The sequence below is a fragment of the Tursiops truncatus genome, chromosome 6 (genome assembly GCF_011762595.2).
Source record: "Tursiops truncatus isolate mTurTru1 chromosome 6, mTurTru1.mat.Y, whole genome shotgun sequence".
NCBI lineage: Eukaryota > Metazoa > Chordata > Mammalia > Artiodactyla > Delphinidae > Tursiops > Tursiops truncatus.
The window spans coordinates 103,236,348-103,260,034 of NC_047039.1; the positions used below are offsets into that span (position 1 = coordinate 103,236,348).

Below are 23,687 nucleotides of genomic sequence, written 5' to 3' on the forward strand. Positions count from 1 at the left end.
TCATGTGAATATGGAGGCTGACAAGTCCCAAGATCTGCCGTCTTGGGAGACAAACTGGGGACTCAGGAGAGCTGATGGTGTGGGTCTGATCTGAGCCTGAAGTGCCTGAGAACCAGGAGAACCGATGGTGTAGTTCCAGTCCAAAGGCCAGGAGGCTTGAGACCCAGGAAGTGCCGATGTTTCAGTTTGAGTCGAAGGCAGGGAAAAACCATTGTTCCAGCTTGAAGGCAGTCAGGCAGGCGGAATTCCTTCTTATTCAAGGGAATTCCCTATAATTTTTGTTTTAATGCAGGCCTTCAACCGATTGAATGAGGCCCACCTATATCAGGGAGGGCAGTCTGCTTTACTCAGTCTATTGATTTAAATGTTCAACTCATCCAAAAACACCCTCATAGAAGCACCCAGAATAATGTTTTATCAAATATCTGGGCACACTTGTGACATATAAAATTAACCATCATAGTCCTAATAGACCCTCATAAGGATTTTGGCTTCTACTTGGAGTGAAATGTGAAGTCACTGGAGGATTTTGAGCTAGGGAGGGATATGATCTGATTTAGGTTTTGAAAGGGTCATTCTGCCTTCTATTTTGAGAATTATACTGTAGGAAGGCGAGGGTGAAAGCAGGGACTGGTTAGGAGCTATTGTAGTAATCTAGGTATGGTGCCTGGACTAGTGTGGTAATGGTGTTGGTTAGAAGTGGTCAAGATTCTGGATACATTTTAAAGGAAAAGCTGCCAGGATTTGCTGACAGATTGGTTGTAAATTTAGGAAGAAGGAACTCAAAGATGACTTCAAGGTTTTTTGGCCTGAGCAACTGGAAGGATGGCGTTGCCATTTACTGAGCTAGGGCAGATGCGGGAGGACAGGCTGGGTGTGAGGGAAGAGCAGGTTTTGTCCATATTTATTCTGAGATTCTACTAGACATCCAAGTGGAGAGGTCAAGTAGGCTGCTAGGTATGTAAGTTTAGAGTTCTGGTGACAGGTGTGGGCTCAAGAGAGAAATCTGGGAAGCATGAACATGTAGAAGAAGCCATGAAATTAGATGAGATTATTTTAGAGAGTAAATACCGATAATGAAGAGAAGGGTTTGGGAACTGAGCCTTGGACAGTCCACATCAAGGTTTATGGGTGAGGGTGATAAGGAGGAACCAGCAAGAGAGACTGAGAATAAGTGGCCAGAGAACTAGGAGAGTGTGGCGTCCTGGAAACAAAGGAATTGTTTTAAAGGGGAAGGACTCATCAGCTACACCAGATATCGCTGATCGGTCAAGGAGGAGAAGGTCTAAGAATTGATCATTGGATTTAGCAACATGATTTATTTATCAGTTAATCTCTGGGTATATAGGAAAGCACAAAGGCTTTGGGGTTAGACAGACCTAGGTTCAAATCCCTGTTCTCTCATTCTCTGGGTATATCAGCTTGGGTCCTCTGAAAACAGATGCCAGGACAGAATTAGATGTGCAAGAGATTTATGGGCAGAAAGGCCTGTGAAAGAGACAGGGTGCAGGTCTGCCACTGGTGAAGAAAGGAAAAGAGGAGGACTGGGTAGAAGACACCTCACACTGCAGTGCATTTCTGAGAAGGTCAGCCGGGCTGATGGTGCGTTCCTGAGCGAAGATTGCCCGTCAAAGGAGTCCCTGTGCCACGGGTGGCCATTGGCTGACAGTGGCCTGGGGAATGTGCTCACTGTAGTGACCTTGGGCAAGTCATTAACTTCTGGAAGCTTCAGCCTCCTTATCTGTAAAATGGGCGTTATTTCTATGATTTTTTTGAAGAATAATGGGATATTATATGTGATACTCCTAGTGTGAGGCCTGGTGTGTCATAAACTTTAATTCCTTTTTCTTACAGTATTTGTTATTATCTAATTCTCCTGGTTAAGGAGTTCTTGGAAACATTCTTTTTCTGATTATTTGGGAGTAAAACCAACGATATTTTCTTTCTGTTTGCTGACTGCTCTTTCAGTCCTTAACACTCTCTTTCCCTCTTTTCCTCACTAGCCCCCTCCCCCAGCCCCATGTTCATTTTTTTTTCCTGTCTTTTCCTCCATTTTTAGGGGTGGGAGGACTTGAGTCATTATGTTGTAATAATCTTGGAATTTAAGTTGCTCAGGAACGCTGTAGTTTGTTTGTTAATGAGTACTTGGTTTGTTCTTTGAATATGAATTGTGGTGACCAAGACCTCCTGGAAGGTATATCCCAAAGAAGCAAATCCGCTGACTAGTGCTGCCTGTGGTGTGAGATTTGCGTAGTATTTCTGGAAAGGCCAAGGGACCGTGGCTCTTCTCACCCTCAGCCCAGTGTCAGCAGTTCAGCTTGACACTGAACTGCTCCCCAAGGCCTCACAATTGTGGGATAATTGCCATCATTGGCTCCCACTTTTCCTTCAGGCGTTGTTAGTGATCATAGACCTTATGCCTAGGCCAGGCTCCTGCCCTCAGACTTTGTTCCAAGGTGACAGCAGGGAGGAGAATTCTCCTTGGGATCGGACCAGGCAGTTTCACCAGATTACAGTTAAAAGCCCTGGGTTGTGGGTCTCCTAGGCTGGATTCTCTTTCACAGGTGTATTTTCGTAGCACAGGCTGAGGTATGGTCTCTCATGGATGACGACCAGGTTTTTCTAGGGCGAGCAGCTGATACGGCAGGGTGTAGGGTCCCCAGGCTGACTTAAACAGGGAGGGGTAGCTGCTGTGCAGCCAGGGAGAGCTGGACTTGACACCTGGAGGAGCCAGGCTTACAGTCAGAACAACTTGAATAAGAAAACCAGTGAAATGAGTTGTGTGACCTTAGGCTAGTTACTTCAACGCTCTGAGTCTCGGTTTCCTCATCTGTAAAATGCGGTAGTAGCAATATTTGCTTTTCTGAAAAGTTATTGGGAGAAACTCTTGTGGAGGATAAGGGGGAGAGGGAGCGGCAGTAGACAAGGAGAGCCTTTAGACCGTGATGCAGGTCTGATACCAGTGAAGAAAGGAAAGAAATTCACTGAATGAGAAATAGTGTTATTTTTAAAGTCTTCCTTATCAAGTTAACTGTTGTTGCTGAGTGTTCGCATGACCTCTTCTGCATGGTGATTGTTAACTGTTATGGGGAAGCAGTCACCGCCATCCCACAGGTGAGAAGATCGAGACATGCTGCCTGCCATCAAGCTTTCCACCTAGGAGACAAGTACTGTTCAATGACGAGAACCAGATGGGCATATGGCATCTTTCAGTAGCTTTATTGAGATATAATTCACCCATTTAAAGTGTATAGTACAAAGGTTTTTAGTATATTCAGAGTTGTGCAACCATCACCACGTTCAGTTTTAGGACATTTTTCATCACCCCACAAAGACATCCTGAACCTACTAGCAGTCACTCCGCACTTCACCCCAAATCACCCTCCTAGGGATTGCTCGAGGCAGCTACTAGTCTGCTTTCTGTCTCTATAGATTTCCCTATTAACACTTCACATGAATGGGATCACACAGTATGTGGTCTTTTGTGACTGGCTTTTTTCACTGAGCCTAGTATTTTCAAGGATCATCCATGTTGTAGCATGTGTCAGTGCTTCACTCTTTTTTATTGCCACATAATATTGCATTGTGTGGATATGCCACATTTTCTTTATCCTTTCATAAGCTGACGAATATTTGAGTTGTTTCCACTTTTTGGCTATTACGTATAATGCTGCTGTGAACATGCTTTCGGTTCTCTTGGGTATAGACATACAAGTGGAATTGCTGGGTCATGTGATAAGTCTGACTTTCTGAGGATCTGCCAAACTTTTTCGCAGGGACCACACATTTTACATTCCTACCAGTAATATTTAAGGATTCTAATTTCCCCATCTCCTTGCCAGAACTTATTGTTGTTACTGTTATTGTTATTATTATTACCATGCTAGTGGGTATGAAGTGGTATCTCATTGTAGTTTTGACTTGCATTTCCCTAATGTTAATGATGTTGAGTATCTTTTCATGTGCTTGTTTTGCCACTTGTACATCTTTAGAAAAATATCTATTCAAGTCCTTCACGCAGTTTTTAAATTGGGTTGTTTGTACTTTTGTTGTCGAGGTGTAGGAGATCTTTATATGTTCTGGATACTAGACTCTTATCAGATATATGATTTTCATCTCTTTAATTATAAAAATAATACACATTTATTGCAAAAATTCAAATCCTACAGAAAAATAAAAAGTTATTTTATTGTTCCCCAAATATTCTTCCAGAAGTAACTGTTGGTAAGTTTAATATATATCCTTCCAGATTTGAAAAGATGCATACACACACATACACACACACCACACACACACACACACACACACACACACACACACACACACACACACACACACCCCTACATATTTAGTTTACATAAACGGGATTAAGTATCTGCAGTGCCACAACTTGCCTTTTTTGCCTTAACAGAACCTTCTGTACATCTTTTCATGGCGATCTCATTGTTTTTGTGCCTGCAGAGAAGTACCGTTTTGAGATGGGTATAATACAGATGAGGAAACTGGGGTTCAGAAAGTTAAGTACTTTGTTCAGAGTCACAGATTAGTAAGCAGAGGAGTCATTATTCAAATTGAATCTGTTTCCAAAGCCATGTTCCTGCCACACTATCACACTGCTTTACAGGCTGCTGACCTGGAGCCTCCCTCCTTCTAGCTCGGTGGCCTCTTTGTCTAGCTGCTGTATTGCTTTGTGGATCTCGTACCAGGGATGGTGTGTATAAGGTGCACATTCTAGGAAATATCGATAGTACCCTTTTCTTCCATAAGTCGCATACATATAAACCTTTAGTGATGGTGAAAGAAAAAAAAATCAGAGGAGACCGCCTAATGACCTCATTTGGGCTGGGGCAGCCACCAGCTGCATTTGAGCAACTGTAGCTGCTTTTCCAGCCCTTTTCATGCCCGCTGCCTGTTCGCCATCGCTGCTTTCCAGGGCCGTTCATTCATTCATTCTGCTGGAGGACTTCCAGCACGGTACGTTGTTTCTCTCGACTTCCAAGCCTGGCAAGCCTCCCTGCAGTTTTAGGATGGCTGCTTTCTCTTCACCCAGCCTGTGGCTTTTTAGGAGAGCTTCCTACTATTCAGGTCCCAAGTGTGTGGAATGGGGGCCCCCTCCCTGCACAGATGTTCTGTTTGAAACACACAAGAAAGTGCAATCAGGAAGCAAGAGCGGAGCGTGGGCTGCGGAGAAAGTTGCCATCAACACCTGTGCAGAAGCTGCGCCCAAGAGGACAGACTCCTCCTCCCCCCACCCCTCTTCTGTTGTCACCCTTTGTGTCCTGCACCTACTTACAGAACCTGGCAGTTGGCCGCTGGAGATCAGCTCACTGTTCTACTGCCCACCTGTAGGGACTCGCTTTCTCCTTTCTCCCCGCTGTGCTTAGACTTGTAGGGGAGCCGGCGGAGTAGCAGTGAACTGTGTGTCTAAGCAGGCCTTAGAGAACGAGCAGTGCTCTCCACGCCACTGCAGCTAGTAAGATTAGCTGCTTAGATTTGTCTAGCATCAGCAGGGAGACCTGGAATTCACGAATCAGGCTGCACTGGGCTCAGATCCCAGGTCTACCAGGAACTTGTGTGGCCTTGGGCAGATTACTTGATCTGTCTGAGCCTCCCTTTCCTAATCTGCAAACACCAGGTAATAAGACCACTAATGTCATAGGAATGATGTGAAGGTTCACTCAGCTAATGCACAAAGTGTGCGTCATCTCAGAGCTTGGCATGTGGGAACAGCTCTGCAAATGTTAGTCATTGTTATTCTGATTGAAGGGGAGCAGATGGCACTGGGGCTAGAGGACTAGGCAGTTATCCGTGGGTCCTTGCTGCGATCATAATGTTTCCTCCTTCTCTCCCTATCTTGCTTTATTTTCTTCATAGCACTTATGTGTCGGTTTATAGACTTACGTGTACTCTTTCTCTCCTTCACTAGAACGTGACTAGGCCAGTTTATTTATCTCTTGTTAAAATAAAATACAGTGTGTGTTTGTGAAACAACAAAAAAGAATGTGAGTAGGTGGAGCGTCGTCAGTTTGGTTCATTGCTGTATCCCTAGACCCTGAAACAGGAGCTAGCGCGTAGTAAGAACAGTAATGCAGTCAGTGTGCCCACTGCTGCTCCAGGTGCTATTTGTATACTAACTGCTATATTCATAACAATCTTTTGAGGTAGGTATGTCATTACCCCTATTTACAGATGAAGACGCTGAGTCACAGGGGAGGGGAGTTCTTTGTGCCCAGTGTTACACAGTTAGTAAGGGGAAGGACAGGCGTCTTTCTCAGAGCCTGGGCCTGTAGCCACTCTGCTCTGCTCTCTTTCTCTAGTGGGAGACTTCACTATTATTTTTATTACTGATCTGATTGACAGCTTTTAAAATAGTCAGTACCTACACATGCAGAATTCTTTAACCATCATCTGTCATTCGCTGTTAACACTAACTGTGGAAGAAGAAAGGTAACATTTTTATTACTCCCCCCACCCCCATTTACAGGTGAGTACACAATAACAGATAGTGTTTCTTGAGCAGGTCACCATGACTGGCACATTTAGTAACTCTTTTAATCCTTACAACAATCCCATTAACTTAGTGGTATTATACACATTTGACAGATGGGAACACTGAGGCATAGAGGCAAAAGTACTTGCCCAGGGCCATACGTCTAAGCAATGATAGATCTGGGCCTCAAACCCTGGCAGTCTAGCTTCAGAGACTGTTCTCCTAAACACTTCAGTAAACACCCTTCTTTGTGATCTAGGGAGGAAAAAGTAATTGTCCACAGTTACCCAGCCTGTAAGTGCAGAGCTGGGAGTGGAAGTCAAGTCTACCTTGACCGCCAAACCTGTGCTCTTTGTCCTGTACACGAGAGCTGAGGTAAGAGTTACCTCCACATATCCCTGGACTTGGGTTTCCAGCCTTCTGTGGTGACAGGGAAGGAGAACGTGAGTGACTTCATCAAGGTCACCCAGCTGGGAATGTGGAGCTGTGACCCCTGGCCTCAACCTCGTCTCTCTTTCCATCATGCTGGGCTGTATTTCAGGATGGCATGTCTGGTTTAGCCAGGCCTCAGTCACAGGACAGGCCTTTGAAAGCAGGTGCCCACTTGTGTCCCCAGAGAAAATTGAAGGTACTGCTGATGGTAGAAGTCCTTCCAAAGTGTGTGTGTGATTTCCTTTGGGCTAGAAGGACATCTCGTGTCTTTATGAGACATGTAAGACAGGCTGGTGAGCTGGGGGGGTGGGGTAGGGTGGGGACGGGGGCTGGTGAGGAAAGAGGGGAGGGAGAATTGTGTCCCTAGGAGCATAGGAAGTCTGGCTGGGCTACACAAACAAAAACATTTCCTTCGGGGCCAGCGGCCCCAAGGCATTGGGCAGCGCCCACCAGCAAACAATAAAGCAGGGCATGTGTCTGCTGCTGATTGCAGGCCGATGCGCTGTTGGCGGGGAGTCTCCCAGCAGCCCATGGCGGAGGCGGGCAGCAGGCTTTCTCTTGGTGGAGCTGTCAGAGATGCGCTTCCACAGGCTGTTTGTTCCCTGGAAGTGGGGCACCCTTCTCCCTCAGCCTCCTGCCTCCCGTGGCCCCCATGCCCGCCCTCGCTCTTCCCGTTCTGCCCCTCGCTGCCCACCAGCCACTCAGTAGCCTAAGTTCCTAGTGACTGAATCCGTTTTGACTGCCTTCTCCCCGAACGCTCGCATCCTGTCGTCCCCCAGCCTTGGAGATTCTGTAGTAAGGAAAGCGGCCACCCCGTATTGGGCTGCTGCAGTGCATACACACTGGCCATGTGCCGAGCCCTTGCCACCGTCATTTCATTGAATCCTTGCTTCCGCCCTCTTGGTAATATTCTTCTATTTTACACACGAGGAGACTGAGTCAGAAGAAGTTGAACAGCGCGTTCACGGGTCTGAAGCTAACAAGTGGCAGAGCAGAGATGTCAGCTTAGGTCTTCCTGGCTCTAACATGTGTCCTTTCTACCTTTTTAAGTCCCCTTTAAGTGACCAAAGATCCTTTTGAAGTCTGACATATTATACTGGGCAGGCCAAAAAGTTCGCTTGGGTTTTTCTGTAAGATGTTAACGAAAACCCAACCAAACTTTTTGGCCAGCCCAGTAACTGGTTTTTACTGCAGTTGCCACGCTGAGCGTAGCTTCCTCTGATGGACACCTGATGAATGGCTTTGCACATGTCCCGTTCTCGTTGAAACCATAGGAAGTATCATTTCAGTTGGGGGGACTCTCTGCTTCGTGAGTTACCAGAGGGGCATGCCCCTCGGCTTATTGTTCATGGGAACATGCTCAAGGAATTTTTCAGGAAGCCCCCATCCAGGATGTTACTGGAAGACTCGCCTGATGGAGTTTGTACAAACAAAGTATGACCCTCCCAGCTCAGCCAAAACCCCTGCCTTATGCGGGGAGGCTCTCTGACCCTGGCGGAAAAGGCTACTGTCTTCATCATCCAGCCGAGAAGCCACTACAGGCTAGGCCCTGAGCTCCCCATCCGCGGGCCTAGAGGCTTCTGGGCAGACTTTCGCCATATCCTTAGATCTGGTTTGTACATTGGTTTCTGCACAAAATACAAGTCTGATCATGTTTCCTCTGCCTCACTCAGACGTCTGTGATATTCCATGTTGTTCTTAGAAACAATCTACTAAGTCTTTTTCTCTCCTTCTTTTCTTTTTATTGTGGTGAGATATACATTAAAAATCTACCATTTCAGTTATTTTGTTTTTGTTTTTGTTTTCAGTACGCGGGCCTCTCACTGTTGTGGCCTCTCCCGTTGCGGAGCACAGGCTCCGGACACGCAGGCTCAGCGGCCGTGGCTCTCGGGCCCAGCCGCTCCGTGGCATGTGGGATCCTCCCGGACCGGGGCACAAACCCGCGTCCCCTGCATCGGCAGGTGGACTCTCAACCACTGCGCCACCAGGGAATAACTGCTCCCTCAGTTATTTTTAAATGTACGGTTCAGTGGTATTAAGTACATTCACATTGTTGTGCAGCCAATCTCCAGAACTCTTTTCGTCTTGCAAAACAGTAACTCTGTAGCCATTAAACAACAACTTCCCATTCCCCGATCCCCCAGGTCCGGGATAATCGCTATTTTACTTTCTGTCTCCATGAATTTGACTATACCAGGTACGTCATATAAGCAGAATCCTATAATATTTGTCCTTTTGATTCTAGCTTATTTCACTTAGCATAATCTTTTCAAGGTCTATCCGTGATGTAGCGTGTACCGGAACTTCCTGCCTTTTTAGGCGGAATCGTAGTCCACTGTGTGTACCTACCCCATTTATGTGTCCATTCATCCATCAGTGGATCTGCTAAGCCTGAATACGGCATTGAAGGGCCTGCGTACTAGTCTCGCCCTTGCCAGCCCTGCCGGCCTCCTCACTGGGCACAGTCTTTCTCAGCTTTCTGTGCTGCAGCCACACTGCCTTTCTTCAGTTCCCCCAGAACTTTACCTGGAAAAAGGCCTTTGTTTTACACGGGCCATTCCTTCTAGTGGGAATGATCTTCCCTAGCTTCTCCACTCCTCTTCATCTTAACCTGAATATCCCTTAACTTAAATATATTCACACTTTCTTCTGGAGTCCCACAGGAGAGCTTGCTCAGCCTCCTTTCCCCTGCTTATTTTCATAGAGCTCAACATGTCTTTATTATGCTTCTTACCACTGTAACTTATTGATTAATTGTGCATGTGTTTTATGACTGCCTTCCATGCCAGACTGTAAACTCACTCTGACATAGTGGCTGGAATGCAGTAGGTGCCCAGTAAATAGCTGCTGAAGGAAACGACAAACTAAGCGAATGAATGAATACCAGAAAGAGAAAAATTCATGGCTATATGCTGGGAACATTTGGATTTTTAAATGTGCACAAGATGTTAAATTACTAGTCAGATCTCAGAAAGTCATCTTGCTGGAGCACAGATTGTTTGCCCTGTCATCTCTCTGTTGATAAAAACTTCCATGAATAAACTGTTCATTATTTGAAGATGCCTCATAGTTGCCGAAACATAAACAACAATAGCAGCAAAGGCAGCTTACGTTTTCTGATTGTTTCTATCAGGCTTTGTACTGTGTACTTTCCATATATCATCTCACCTAATCCTCACAAGGTCTCTGAAAGGTGGATGCTGGGGGTTTTGTTTGTTTATTTTCAGTTTCTATTTCCAGATGAAAGGACCAAGGTGCAGAGAGTTTAAATTGCTTGCTTAAGGTCACTGAGCCAGTAAGTGGCAGGTGCAGAAGTGGAGGGGCATCAGGGTAGGATGGAGTACCATCCCCTCCCCTAGTGCCCTTCCCCTCATTAACGGAAAGAGCTTTTTATCCATTTTATAAATGGGGCCTCTGCCTTGCTTTTCTTTGAAGCCAGGGTTTTGTGGCTAAAGAAGAATTTGAAAACTCCAGGTCCACAGAACAAATTTGACCCTGATGCACCTCTTTCAGGCTCATGCCTTCCTGCCGTTACATCTCCCACTGTGCTTCTGCCTGGAGTGCCCTTTCCTTTCTTCTGCAGCTGATGAGTTACTGTGCGTCTCTGGGGCATTTGCCAAACCTTGAGACAGAATGAGCTGTACTCTCTGCATGCTCCTCCTGCAGAAGGCCTGTCCATCCGTCCTAGCAGCAGTCGTGCTCTTCCAAAGTAGAGGTTGACAAGTTTGTCTACCCTGCTGGACTGAGCCTCTGGAGAAGTTGGACCAGGCCCGCCTCGTCTCTGGTGCTCCTCAGCCCAGCCCGGGATCTGGCAGGGAACCCCGGGGCCTCAGCCAGTGCTTGATGAGTGAATGCATGCCAAGTGCAGAGCCGGTGCTCAGAACCAACCGGCTGAGACCAGAGCCTGGAATACAGCTAGCCTGTACTCACAGAACCCTGTGAATGCGAGATGGAGACGATCAGATGTATTAATCACTGGTTTGGAAAGGAATTAAAATATTTCCATAATATAGTATGTTTCTTTTCTAAAACAGATGTGCCTTCGTTGTTTCATGAGGAAGTGATTAAGTGTGTTTGATTAAAACATTCATAAACACGATCAGATTTATTCAAGGCTACTATATGCTGCTATCTTTATTGTTGGTACTTTATATAATGTTGTGTGTGCATCTCCCAATCACCCTGTAAGGTGTTTCTATTATCTTCATTTTAGAGATGAAGAAACTGGGGCTGAGAGAGATTAATTAGCTTGCCCAAGGATAGTCAGCTTCTGAGTGATAGATACAGGAATAAGATGTCTGTCTTGACTTCAGAACCAGTGCCTTTCCATCATCCTGACTGCTTCTGATCTTGTAATTTGGATACGTTCAGCTCAACACCCGGAACCACCATGCAGAGACGCCTCTCTTCTTCTCAGCCCTTCCTGTGCCTTGTGTCCCCTCCCCCTCCTCCCCCCACCCCGCCCCCGCCCCCCGCCACTGCACTCCCCTCTCCATTTCCTTAGAATATTACCTCTGTATTTGCATCCTGAAACTGAAATATTTTTGTCAGTGTCAATAACTGAATACTATTATATATGGAAACTGGTGTTAATAGTGTAGTAAGGTCACATTTATATTAATAGATATAAAAAATACACTTTATTAAGGCCAAATTACATATATTATGAATTCGTTTTCTTTATATAGCCATTTATTCTTAAGGGTTTTTTGAGTCCCAGTTTATGTATTTTTGAATGTGTGATTTTTTTTTTCTCCATGTTAAATATAACAATGTAGTGAAAAAGAAGTTGGTTAGATAATTTTTTTATTTTATTAAAGATTGTCTAAAAAGCAGGCTACCTATTTCAAGTTACATATGAAATATAAGATTGAAATACTTCTCTGTAGAGAAGTTAAAAGGTTTCTTACAGACTTAGATGCATTTATTTTCTGCCCCTCCTAGTATTTCAGCAGGATTAAGTTTTTTGAATCAGTGGATCAAGTTTTAATTTTCCTGTTCCTTCCTTATACTGACATATGCTTTGGCAGAACAAAAAAGAGACCTAAACATGTCAGCATGATTTTTGTTCAATGAATTAAAAACCATAAAAGTAACAAGATCTGATCCAAATCCCTAAACTCCTGACATGGTGGTTTTGTCCTTTTCAGTCCCAAGATTCATATTACTGACTTTGAAAAAAGCTTTATGCCTGGAAGCAGAAGTTACGGCAGCAGCGCATAATTTATTTGAAATAGATTGCAAGGGGTAGGCAGCATGGAGTAGTGGGAAGAATACAGGCTACAAAATTCTGGATTTGAATCCCAGTTCTGTCACTCAAGCCCATCTGTGTACCTCAATTTCCTCATTGGAAAATGGGGGTTTTAGAATCTAGTTTGATAAGTTGTGAGGTTCAGCGAGGTAAAGTACTCATCTGGCATTGAGGGGCTCCGTAATGGTAGTCATCAGGATTATTTTTATTTTGAGAATGTTTCTAAGAATTTGAGAATTCTGAGAATTCAAATAGCTGGATCCAGAAGGATTTATTTATCACATAGTCGTCCACTTTGTCCTCAGAGCTTATTCTTTCCCAAAATTCTTTAATTTTTTTTCTCATCCTATCAGGAAAAAAATACCAGGTAAATGCCACTAAATCTTTAACACCTGTTTGCCACTGTTTCGCACGGAACATATACCCAGAACTTGGGATTATCCTTACTAAACCGAAACCACGTAGATTTGAGGATCAAGAACCACATGCCAGTGATCTGCAATTCAGGACCCAGGAGGCAGAGGAATTTTTTCATACTAAGAGCATTGGCTTTTGAGACAGGCCAGCCTAGGTTTGACTTTGTGTAAGATAACCAAACTTCTTTGGACCTTATTTTCTTCATCCATGAAATGGAGTTCATGATCTTACAGGACCCTCTGTGATACAGCTCTCCAGCCTCTTTTCTTGTTACTCCCTTCTCTGTTATCTGTGCTCCAGTCAGTTCCTCACATGAACATGATCTCGTTGTAACTTAAAGCCTTTGTACGATGCTCTTTCTTCCTCCTGGAGATCCCTACCTGTATTGGCAACTTTGCCCTCATTCTTTAGATCCTTGTGGTATATTAGTCAGGATAGGATGGGCAGTGCTCTAGTAACAAGCAACCCCCAAATCTCCATGGCTAAAACAACAGAAATTTATTTCTTGCTCATGATGCATGGGGCACTGTTCATCATAGCCTCTCTGGGGCCTAAGCTGATGGAAGCTCCCTCCCAACTTGCACTGCGGCCAACAGAAACAAATGTGGTGCAGTGCACGCTGGCTTATAAACCTTCTGCCCTGAGGCGACACCCATTCTGCTCACATCTCACTGGCCAGAGCAAGTTGCACAGCCACACCGAACTTCAGAGGGGATGGGGAAGTGCATTCCCACTGGAAGGAATAAAAACCAGAATATTAGTGAACAAACCTAATGACTACCATGCTTAGATATTATTTCCTCAGGAAAGTCTTCCCTCCCCAAACTGACCCCTCCCCAAACTCAGACACGCTCTATTGTAAAGGTCTGTTTACTTAGCTCTCTCCCTAGCTAAGCTCTCTCAGAACAGGACAGAGGTCTGTCACCTTCATCGTAGCACACTCTGTGCAACCAGAACTCTGACAGGTAGTAGGCACTCAGTGCGTACACGACCAAGAAATGAAGGCAGGATGAACATGCTAGACTGCTTGGCTTGTTGTGATGATTAAATGTGAAATAGGAATAATAACTGCTTCATACAGTTGTTGTAAGGGTCAACTTACAAAAACTTATAAAGTGCCTGTCGCCGGTGTTTATAATAGCCCTTCAGTGTACTTATTGTTATTATGATGAGGATATTAACAGTAAAAATAACTGACATTAAGCATTTTTAATGTGCCAGACACTCTCATGGGTACTTTAAGGAAGTTAACTGGTGCAGTGGTTCTCACATGTTGTGTCTGGGTCAGTGTTGAGGTGATTCACAAGTAATTTGCTATAATAATAGTTAAGATTCTGAAGGTTGCTGCTTATTTGTTTTGGGTGATTTAGAGGTATAGAGATGGTGCTATTTCTGTAGCTTCATCATCCATTAGCACTGCTTTCTTTAGCTGGAGACAAAGGGGTGGGATTATAGCTAATAGTTGCTTCCTTTTATTGAGCACTTAAAATGTGCCAAGGTCAGCGCTAAACAATATACACGCATCATCGCATAATCAATCTTCACACCACCCATTTAAGTCAGGTACTGACTATCCCCATTGTACAGACGGGAACTCTGAGGAGGGGAAGTCAGCTATGCATCTGGTAAGGGGCATGGCCAAGATTTGACTTCAGGCCTGCCTAGACTCCCTGGCTCATGCGTTTAAGCAACACTCTTCTTACTGGCTGTTCTCAGCTATCTCACCGGGAACTCTCCTTGACCTTGAGCATCCCCATGGGCGTGTGTCAGGAACGTGAAAGACCCTCCACCGGCAGAGAGTAAAGTTACAAACTGCTGAGCTAGTGGGCAAAATGATGTTGAATTCTTGGCTGGCTGTTAACGTGTGGGATGATCTTGTTGAATGTTCTTTCGTCTTTTATCAGAGTAACCAGGGAGCACAGGGAAATGCTGGTGAAACTGGCTAAACAGAACACCAACAAGGCCAAAGACTCTTTACGGAAGGTTCGTACCAACGCAATGAATAAGCTGAAGAAATCGAAGGATAAGGCCTCGGAGGACACCATTAGGCTCATAGAGAAACAGGTACTGTTGCCAACAGATGTAGTGCTTATGTATCTGACCCAGAAGATCGCGTGTTCATGCCTGAAGTGAGGAGAATGAAAATGGAATACTCCTAGTTCTTTCACTGATGTGATCGGTGTTGGCTGAGTCTCTGTTCTGGACCTGGCCCTTCACTGGACCCTGGGAATAAGGAGGAGGAGAGGTAGCTGCTGACCTTCCACTGTGTTCCAGGCTCTGAGCTGAATGCTTTACAGCACTTCATTTATCCTCATCACTACAAAGCTGTGAGGTGGGTGGTGAGGAAACTGAGGTCCACAGAAGGTAGATAACTTGCCCAAGGTCACACTGCTGGTAACTGGCAGCAGTGGGATCCAAAGCCAGCAGACTGATCTCAGAGGCTCTACTCCGATGCTCTCCTGTCTATGCTTGGCTGTGTGGGTGTGGAGAACTGGGGACTTGGCACTGTTCTTAGTGTGCTGAGCAGTGGCACTTCAACAGGGCTTAAAGGAGCTACTGGAGTGAAATAGTGAGAGGCGAGGGGGAAATGTCGAGCAGCATATGTAAAGGTATGGTGTTGGAAAAGAACACCATTCAGTTAGATAACCGAGGCTTGGACCTGGGATGACACTGGGAATGGACAGAGAAGACACAGTGGCCAATTCATAGCAGGTCTTGTATACCAGAGTGAGGAGTCTGAACTTTAACACGTCCAGAGGTTCCCACATTGGCTCTGCGTCTTTATCAGTCATCCGTGGCCACAAGAATGCCATGTAGCAAAGTACCTCAAAACTCAGTGACTTATATATCAAGCATTGTTTCTTATTCTTGTTTCCGTGGGTCAGCTGGGATGTAGCTGTTCTAGGCTGGGCTCAGTGTACTTGCCTTCAGATCTTGGGTGGGGCTCAAGTCTGCTGTCCACCTCTCCAATCTTCTGGAGTCAGCAAGCTTCCCAGGGCATCTTTTCATGGCAACGGCAGATGCCAAGAGCCCAGCTCCTCAAGTACATTTTAAGCACCTGCTCTTGTCACAACCCACAGGCCAAGCAGATCTTACGGGCCAAGCCCAGCACCACTGGGGCAGGGAAGTATATATGTTCATGGAGGTCTAGGGGAAGGAGTGAATACTTGTTGAACAATAATCTAATCTAATCTATCATCACAGCATTCCAGTCACTTGAGGAGCTAATAAAAATATGTATATCCTCCCCTCCCCTCCCCCTCCACTCCCAGAGACTGAGTCAGTGAGTCTGGGGTGGGGCCTAGGGGTATGCATTTTAAAATGCTCCCCAGGTAATTCTGAAACAGGAGCTCCCTTGAACGATTATTTTTTCAGACAGTGGGGCCTCACACTTGTGTTCAAAAGATGACTGCGGTCGGTGGCTGGGTGGAAAACGGATGGTAAAGGGCAAGAACGGAGGCCCGGAGGCTGTTGCAGAAATCCAACCAGGAAATGATGGTGGCCTGAACTTGAGTGGTACCAGTGGAATTAAGATGGGAAGATGAATTTACCAGTCTTGAGGAGATAGAATTTTTAATGTTTAGCATAATATAAAGGGCTTTCCCAAAGCCTCCTCGTCCACAGTAAAAGCATTATCTTAGGAAGATTGAACAGGAGTGTGGGCAGGATGGGGAGTAAAAAGGGAAGATGCGGGAGGCTAGGAGAGCCGTTAGGGGCTCATCAGGAAGAGGCCATAAACTGGCTAACTACTCCCTTCTCTTAGACTCGCACTTAGAATGCTAGTCGTCGACCAGGCCCAGCAGTCACCCAGGGGAGAATTTTAGGTGGATGCCCGGCCCACTCCTGCATTTTCTGATTCAGTAGGTCTGCCTAGGAATGTGCATTTTTAAAGAACTCCCAGATATGCGAAAGCAGACAGGAAAGGTAGCGACCTGGAAGCATTGCAGCATACCCCTGTAACGGCACCAGTGTTAGAAAGAGGTGGTTCCGCACTTGATGTCTTATAACCTTGGAGAAGTTACTTGACTCCTTGGAGTCTGCTTCCTCTGTACAAAGGGATTCGTAATTCCTCCCTTGAAGGGTTGCCCTGGGATGCTAGATGCACCATTAGAGTAGGTGACACCAGCCCCTCGGAGCACCCTTCCTGACCTCTTTGTTCCCTCCTCTTTGCCTGCATTAGCTCACAGAGGTTCAGAGACTAGCCCGGCCTTTTCTGAGCACTGCCCAGGCCTTGGAAGAGTCTAGCTGGGGCAGCTCCTTGTCTGTCTCCCAGGGGATTCCGTCGCTGCAGTTGACACTTGGCCTTTGTGTTGCTTCCTGGTGGTGAGCCTGTGGACCTCTGGGGCCTGTCAGGCACTCCTCACTCAGCAAGTCTGGGCATCTGCCTCAGGGACCAGAGCCCACGCTCCTTGAAAAAAGAAAGAATGATCAGATATCCAGCAACCTCCTTTTTCTTTTTTTTGTAATCTGTCTTCTTGTACTTTTAAAAAAATTATTGAGGTAACATTGATTTATAATACTATATGTTTCATGTATACAACATTATATTTCGACTTCTGTACACACTACAGTGTGGTCACCACCAAAAGTTTAGTTTCCACCCATCACCATACAGTTGACCTTCTTTACCCATTTTGTCCTCCTCCCACCCCGCTTCCCTCTGGTTACTACTAAATCCATTCTCTTTATCTGTGTGCTTGTTGTTGTTTTGTTTGATTTGTTCACTGATTTTGTTTTTTGGGTTTTTAGTTTTATTATTTTTTTACACCAGCACTCTTTTTTTTCTCTTTAAATTTATTTATTTTTATTTTTGGCTGCGTTGGGTCTTCGCTGCTGCGCGCGGGCTTTTCTTTACCTGCGGCGAGCGGGGGCTCCTGTTCATTGCGATGCGCAGGCCTCTCATTGGGTGGCCTCTCCAGTTGTGGAGAACGGGCTCTAGGCACGCGGGCTTCAGTAGTTGTGGCTCGTGGGTCCCAGAGCACAGGCGCAGTAGTTGTGGCGCACGGGCTCAGTTGTTCTGCGGCCTGTGGGATCCTCCCGGACCAGGGCTCAAACCCGTGTCCCCTGCACTGACAGGCGGATTTCTAACCACTGCGCCACTAGGGAAGCCCCTATACCAGCACTCTTGATAAAACCTACTTGACAAAGATCTCGCCCAAAGCCTTCACTCATTAGCACCTGCCTTTTCACCTTCCTCTTCAGATTAGATTTTTTATTCCGTGCTTATTACTGTTGATTATTATTATTTTCCAAAATGAAAACAACTTTATTAGTTTTTTTCTTATACTAAACTAATAGATGTTTAGTGTATATTAAAAAATTAAGGGCTTCCCTGGAGGCGCAGTGGTTGAGAGTCCGCCTGTCGATGCAGGGGACGCAGGTTCGTGCCCTGGTCCGGGAAGATCCCACATGCCGCGGAGCAGCTAGGTCCGTGAGCCATGGCCGCTGGGCCTGCGCGTCCGGAGCCTGTTCTCCACAATGGGAGAGGCCACAAAAAAAAAAAAAAATTAAGAAGAAAGTAATTGGAATCTCATCACCCAGAGATTACCCTTGTTAACATTTTCTTACAGGCCTTCAAGTTATCTCTGTAAACACATATGTAATATTACAAGAAAAAGGATCATACTATATATATTACATGATATATCCAGTGCAATAATCTTTATTATTTAAGATATTATCACTTAACTGTTAGTTCTTACCATTGTTCTTAATAACTTTATTTACTGTCATATGGTTAAAAGTTTGCACGAGAAAATACTCAGTTGGGACTTCCTGGGGGTCCGTGGTTAGAACTCAACACTTTCACTTATAGGTTCCGGGTTCGATCCCTGGGCGAGGAACTAAGATCCTGCAAGCCATGTAGTGTGGCTATGAAAGGAAGGGAAGAGGGAGGGAGGGAGGGAGGGAGGCAGGGAGGGAGGGAGGGAGGGAGGAAGGAAGGAAGGAAGGAAGGAAGGAAGGAAGAAAGGAAGGAGGGAGGGAGGGAGGGAGGATATACTATTACTGTTTTGTGCCTAACCTTTATGGATTTTTTTCCTCCACATATCTGAGTAAAGCCACTGTAATGATGGTCATTCTTATTCTTTCATTCAGATAAGTGTTTTCTTCATCCCACACTGAAGGGATATGTGAAACAATGTTAACATTTCTGTAATGCCTTCAAATGAGGATCATTTTGTTTAACTTCTTACAGAAAAGCTTGAGTAAAGTAAATATTAATTGTCTTTTTGCACACTTCATTTTGTTCTTTTTCCCCAACAGAAGGCACCGATCTGGAGTTTTGGGTGTGATTTTTTTTGTTTTTATTTATTTTTTTTAAATAAGCAAGGCAGGGGCTGATTGTTGCTGATTGTTGCTTTATCAAAAAGTTTTTTAAAATGTATTTGTTTACTTTGTTTCTGAGCCGTGTAGGCTCATTGTAGAAAATATAGAGAATTCAGAAGACCGTTCTTAAAAATGGAGAAAAATTCACCCCATAGTCCCACATTTGGGGATGTTTCTCCTTCCCCCTTCCCCTTTTTTAACTACATAGTTTTTAACGTGATTGAAAACTTACAGTTTGCGTACAGTTTTGTATCCAGCTTTTTGTTTTCTGTTGAGCATTGACTATTAGCAATAGAAGTCTTTGTAAACAGCCTCATTCTGATGGTTGCAAAATAGTCCCTCTTGTGGTTATACCATAATTCACTTTCATAAGCCCTCTTGTTGAACATTTAGTTTGCTTAAACATTTTTTGTTATAAATAAGGTTGCAGTGAATATTTTTATAGATAAATCTTTGCTGAAATGACTTCCCTAGGGTAGAGTCTCGTGTGTGGAATTACGGCATAAAGGGGATGCGTATTTTTAAGGTTCTTGATACGTGCTGTCTAAATCACTTGCAGGGTGTTTAGAATACGTATATTTTAAAAATTTTTTGCCTTTCTAATCCCTAACATTTGAACCTAGAATTTTTAATGTGAACTTAAAATGTTGCTCATCTTAGAAGTATTGTTTTTACTTCCACACTCCGCAGAAAATATTTATTCTTTCTATAAATCCATAAACCTTTCTAGAGGATAATGTAGTGTATACCAAAACCCATACAATTTCTGATTCATTGACTTAGGGATGTATTTAAAATAAGTTATCAAGGGCTTCCCTGGTGGCGCAGTGGTTGAGAGTCTGCCTGCCGATGCAGGGGACACGGGTTTGTGCCCCAGTCTGGGAAGATCCCACATGCTGCGGAGCGGCTGGGCCCGTGAGCCATGGCTGCTGAGCCTGCGCGTCCGGAGCCTGTGCTCCGCAACGGGAGAGGCCACAACAGTGAGAGGCCCGCGTGCCGCAAAAAAATAAAAAATAAAATAAAATAAGTTATCAAGAATCTTATCTACAGCAGTGTCCATTGATGTATTATGTATAATAGAAAACTGGAAACTGTCTAAATTTCTGATAGTAGGAAAATAGCTTGTTTTACATCCATTCACTGGAATCTCTCTATATAGACAGTTATACTTTACAGGTGCAGTAAATGCTTTTGGAATGTATTTTTTTTAAGGTAGGTTACACTATCATCCATTTTTATAATGAAAAAGTATCATGTATGTGAAAAAGTTGGCAGCTTATTTACTTTAAAATGTTAATGGTGGTCATTTGGATTATGAACAATTATAATTTTATTCTTTGTGAAATTTTCTTTTTTTTTTAATTTCCAAAATTCTTTTGAGTCAGATTTTTTAAAACTGTATTATAAAAGTGTTTCATCTTTTGGTATATAAGAATAAAAGGATTCAGTTGTAGGTCCTATTCCTGCAGTCACGTCTGATCCCCACCTCTCCTCTACAACCTTCCCAACCCCCAGCCCAGGCCAGCTCTGCTGAAGAAGGACCAGGGTCTTCCCACTTGGGACTCTGACATCTGTCAGCCTGCTGTTTCACCTTCACTTTAGTTTGCTCTAAATGGGTCTGCTGAACATTAAAGCACTTGGCAGAAACCACCAGTAAATCTGGCCAAGATCCTTTCACTGCCGCTTTTTTCTGAGAAACAGAGCCGCTCTGAAGTGAAGCTGGGTGCTAGTGGGGCTGAAGGGCTCCTAGCAGACTATGCCGGCAGGCAGGCAGGAAGGCTGGACTGAGTGAGGCAGTGGGTGGGAGCAGCACCCACCGGCACTGTGGGCGTTCTGAGCTTTGCTACCCAGGCCTGCCCCAGGGGTGTACTGTGTGCTCTCACCCGTCTCCCTTTTCTGTCTCTGCCTTTCATTTTCCTGAACATATAAGGAGCCAACGTGATGATGATGATGATCATGACCATGACAGTGACGATGATGTTGATGATGACGTTATCATCTTTATGAGGCAGCATGTTGTAATGGAAAGGGCTCTTGCTCTGAAGTCAGACTAGGCTGGATTCGAATTCTAGCTCTTTCACTTCTCAGCTGTTAAGGTCAGCAAACGGCTTCACCTTTCTGGGCCCGTTTCCTCATCTGTAAAGTGGGAGAAGTAATGCCTATCTCACAGGATTGGTAAGAGGACCAAATGACGCAACACACTTTAAAGTAGCCAGTATGGTTGCCGGTCTTCAGTAATTGCCCGCTTTGCCATCCTACTCCTCTCTCTCTCAACCTTATGGCTTTGAATATGGGAACGGGATTAACTGCTTTAATGAGTCTAGCACAGCCGCCCTTGACTGAGGAAGGACTAGGCCAGGTTCTGTGGGCTCCCCAAAGGGAGTAGCAGCATTAAACTGGCAATCAGGGGTAGGTGAGTTCTTGGCTCAGTCATACCACTGACTTTTTATGTGATCTTGGGCAGGTTAGTTAACATCTTATGCCTTCGTCTACTCCTCTGTAAAATGGGGATAATACCTGCCCCACCTGCCTTATAGTATAGGTATGTAACATTGTTGGATTTGAATGAAGTAACAGAGGACAAAACATTTCTGCATAGTGTGAACTACTGTGCAACTGTCAGGTGAAATCATTAATATTCACAGTATATTAAAGGGAGATAATAATAGTATTTCATACATTTTGAGGATTATGTGAAATAATGCATGTAAAGTTTTTAGCCCAGTGTTGGGCTCCTAGTAAATAGATGCTGTTGTTGGTATCCTTGTTGTTGTTAATCATCGTTATTTTAAGATGGAAAAGATGAACCTGCAGGTGGACTGTCCCAAGGGCACTTTGTGCCTATAATATGGCAGAGAGTTAGTAAATATTTTCATCAATTGATTAATTTGAAAAGAAGTCAGAAAGTGATAGTAAAAATCAGAGTAACACAAGCAACATTTGCATAGCAAATAACCAGATAAACGTACTTGTATATTCATGATTTTGTTTAACCCTCACAGTTACTTTCTGAGGAAGGGAGTAGCATCCACATTTGAGAGATGAGGAAACTGAGACTCAAAGTGGGAACTTGCACATTGTCACCCCACTGAGAATTTAACCCATGACGCATGTTATCAGATTGTTCCTGTAGGTACTCTTCCTCCCCCCAGTCCCAGTCTCTGGCCCCAAACACCATTTTTCCAGAGGAGGCTTGCAGCCCTCGTTCCTGGCCATCCCAGGCTGCCGCCCTGCAGGTGCTGAAGTGCTGCTGGGCACCACGCCACACCCCATGCAAGGCGGCTGCTCAGGGTGGGGGCACAAGAAGCCTGCCAAGGGTTTGTGTCGGCTGAGTGAGGAGGCCCAAGCGGCTGTTTCAAGCTGGTCCTGTTCCGGAGTGCCCAACAGCCCCAGTGGAAAGCCTTGTTCTCCCCACTCCAAAGTGTGCAGCTGCTGCTATGGCAAGAACCTGGCTGTCTCCCTGCCTGGAACCAATTGCTCCAAATCCTTTCCAGTGCATTTATTTCCCAGTTCCTGGCCAGGGCCTGTGGTCTGCAAATAAAGATGTCACACAGCCGCTGTGCGGCTGAGCACACAGATCCTGGGCACCACGCAGCCCCCTTCAAAGCTTCCTGCCTGAGGCTTCCTGCCTGAGGTCCCTTTAGACATGAGAGGGAGGCTGCAACACTCACTAAATTCTGTACTGTGTTTTGTTTTTCATTCTTTGAGGGAGTATATGTTTATTGCAGAAAATGTGGAGAATATAGAAAAGCACAGAAAACGAATAATGATTCATTTAGCAAATATTTCCTGAGCACTTGCTATGTACTAAGTTTTATGCTAAATGTGACAGATACCGACATGAATAATCCATTTCCTGTCTTCCCATCACTAAAAGATAATCACTATTAACATTTTGACACATTTTCTTTTAGTTTAAAAAATACGTGTATTTTTAACATATTTGAGATCATTTCTACTACGTATATACCCATTTTGTATTCTGCTTTTTCTTTAATTCAAGGGTAACATGAGCATGTTTCCATGATATTATAAATAATATCTTGAAACATTATTTCTTTTTCTCTGATTACAAAAGCAATCCAGGCTTGTTATAAAACAGACATTTCAGAGCTATATACTGGAATGTTATTTATATTTATACCCTCTCCATGAGAAATAGACAGTCTTAACCCTTTTTAACAGCTGTATGTATTCAATTACATGTGCTGTCATTTTAAATTTTCTGATTTATGATTATAAGCTTTGGTATATATCTTTGCATATAGAACTTAAGAACATTTTCTCAGATTCCATTTGTGTGGTAATTTCCCAGTTGAGAGAGTTTGGGGTTAAAAAATGGTAATAAGAACATTTGCATCAATTTGAATTCCTATCAGTGATATGTGAGTTTATCCATTTCACCATAGCTCTGGCATTGAATATTATAATTAAAAACCACAACATCAAATTTTGTTAACTATGGTAACTAAATTATGTCTTGTTTTAATTTGCACTTCTTCAGTGTCTATTGAATTTTCCATGTTTGTTAACCAGAGGTACTTCAGCTTTTTTCAGTACTTTTTTTCTGCTTGTCTCTTGGGATCTTAATATTCTCCTTATTAATTGGTATGAGGGCTTTATATAGCAGAGTGTCTGAGGTGTAGGAAATTCTAGATGTTCATTAAGGGACAGATAAGACTGGCTTCTCTGTACTCTGTAATAATAGTTAACTATTTGGGGCTGTGCAGTCAGACTACCTGGGATTAAAGTCTGTCATTGCTGCGTTCT

At 44.3% G+C, this 23,687-nt stretch overlaps 1 protein-coding gene across 4 annotated transcripts in view; it reads left to right on the plus strand.

Moving 5' to 3' along the window:
- The window catches only part of MRRF (mitochondrial ribosome recycling factor), a 57,356-nt gene that overhangs the window by 31,184 nt on the left and 2,485 nt on the right, over positions 1 to 23,687 (plus strand). The window contains exons 6-7 of one of the 4 annotated variants that reach the window (XM_073806547.1): positions 14,495 to 14,654; positions 16,771 to 17,642. The exons of 1 other annotated variant lie outside the window; for it this stretch is intronic. In XM_073806547.1, coding sequence (XP_073662648.1) covers positions 14,495 to 14,654; positions 16,771 to 16,917 — 307 coding nt within the window. In that variant the 3' untranslated portion in view covers positions 16,918 to 17,642. Of the gene's footprint in view, positions 1 to 14,494; positions 14,655 to 16,770; positions 17,971 to 23,687 lie in introns of those variants that run through there. 2 more of the 4 variants (XM_073806551.1, XM_019949251.3) reach the window with 2 other exon arrangements.